Source organism: Octodon degus, unplaced genomic scaffold (assembly GCF_000260255.1).
Source record: "Octodon degus isolate 3935 unplaced genomic scaffold, OctDeg1.0 scaffold00344, whole genome shotgun sequence".
NCBI lineage: Eukaryota > Metazoa > Chordata > Mammalia > Rodentia > Octodontidae > Octodon > Octodon degus.
The window spans coordinates 870,343-872,325 of NW_004524920.1; the positions used below are offsets into that span (position 1 = coordinate 870,343).

Below are 1,983 nucleotides of genomic sequence, written 5' to 3' on the forward strand. Positions count from 1 at the left end.
ACTAAGGCCCTTGCGCTTGACAGGGAAGCGGTTATTCCACTGAGCCATCTTCCCAGCTTATTTATTTATTATTTATTAGGTACAGGTCTTGCTACGCAGGTCAGACTCATAGTGATCCTCCTGTCTCAATCTCCCCACCACTGGGATTACAGGAGTGAACCACCACGTGCGGTTTCAGTGGCCCGCACTACAGCATGGCATGTGGTGCTGGGGATTGAACCCAGGTCATTGCGCTTGCCAAGCAGGTGCTTAGACCGCTGAGCTATCTCTCCAGCCCTAAACTTTCTTTTCATGATGAAATCCCTGAACAAATTATGTATCGAAGGATTATACCTCAACATAGTAAAAACTATCTCCAACAAACCCAGGCCATAATAAAGGAAAAACCTGAAAGTATTTTCTCTAAGATCAGGAATAAAACAAGTATGTCTTCTCTTATTCCATAGTACTAGAAATTTTAGAACAATTAGGAATGGCTCATGAAGAAATCAAATAATGACAAATGCTGATGAGATTGCGGAGAAAAAGGAGCCTTTCTACACTGTTGGGAATGTACTTTGATGGAAATCAGTATGGAGATTTCTCAAAAATCTAAAATGACAAATTTCACTTGCCCCCACTATTCCCTTACTAGGCATCTTCCTGAGAAAGCTGAAGACATATTACAGCGATCCGTGCATATCCACACTGACAGCAGCACGATTCAGTAGCTGCTGAGTTGGAAGCACCAACCCATGTTGGAAGCACCCTATGATTCCACAAATGGATGAATGGATACAGAAAAGGCAGTATTTATATACTGTGTAACTACTAAGCCATAAAAAATAGTAAACCCAAGTCATTTATAAGAAAATAGTTGCACCTTGGGCCTGTTAAGTTAACTGAAAGAAATCAAACACACACGCTTAGTATCACATTTTCTCTTCTAAGAGAAACCCAGAGCGTAAGTAAAGAGCAAGGTAAGAGATAGACAACAGGACATAGGGAGATGGATCTTTCTCAGAGGGAGAGGGGAGAAGAGTAGGAAACTGGGTGAGAAAAAGGAATTAAGATATGTTATGTACACGTGCCAACTCCACCCAAAGAACATACACATTATGTACTAAGAAAAAAAGAAAAAAGGTATTCAAAGAAGAATGGTAAGGGCCGGCCAAGCCAAATAGCTCAGAGGATTAAAGGTCCTGCAAGCAGGCACAGGGTCCAGGGGTTCAATTCCTGGATCTGCCATGCTGGCCCTGCCCCTGGGGCGTGCTGAGATGGTAATTGAGACTGGTATGGAGGCGCAGGCCTGTAATCCCAGCTCTTGGGAGGCTGTAAACAGGCGGATCACTATGAGTCCGATCTAGTAGTGAGACTGAACACCCTGTAGACCCTTCCGTATAATAAAAACAAACAAACAAACAAACAAACAAACAAAAAAACGGTAGTCTAGGTGTGGTGGTGCACTCCTGTAATCCCAGCACTGGGGAGCCTGAAAACAGGAGGATCACTATGAGTCTGAGCTGCACAGTGAGACCCTGTACCAAATATATCAAAAGCCAAAAAACCAAAGAACGGTAGAAGTAGAATTATCCTTTTTCACACATGTCATTCTACACATGAACAACCTATAAAGGACGATTAGAACTGATAAATATGTTAAAAAGCAATAATCAACATATAAAAAATCTTTTCTAAACACTAATAACTTTTTTTTTTGTGGAACCGGGGATTGAACTCAGGCCCTTGCACTTGCCAGGGAAGTGCTTATTCCACTGAACCATCTGCCCGGCCCTTTTTTCTTTCTTTCTTTCTTTTTTTTTCAAACACTAATAACTTAATGAGTAAGAAATCATGAAAACAGTCTCATTTACAATAAGCCACCAAATAAATAAAACTTCAGGAATAAACTAAGAAAGTGAAAGCTCTCTACAGTGAAAGTTATAAAGCATTGAAGAAATTAAAGACACTGAAAAGCCGGAAGGCCTCCCAAGATAAATCTAT

General features: G+C 40.9%; 1 protein-coding gene across 1 annotated transcript in view; it reads left to right on the forward strand.

The window, feature by feature from the left end:
* The window catches only part of LOC101589152 (zinc finger protein 780B), a 37,735-nt gene extending 36,511 nt beyond the window's left edge, over window positions 1-1,224 (forward strand). The window contains exon 5 of the mRNA XM_023708274.1: window positions 635-1,224. Coding sequence (XP_023564042.1) covers window positions 635-717 — 83 coding nt within the window. The 3' untranslated portion in view covers window positions 718-1,224. The remainder of the gene's footprint in view (window positions 1-634) is intronic.
* The last annotated feature ends 759 nt before the right edge of the window (window positions 1,225-1,983 follow it).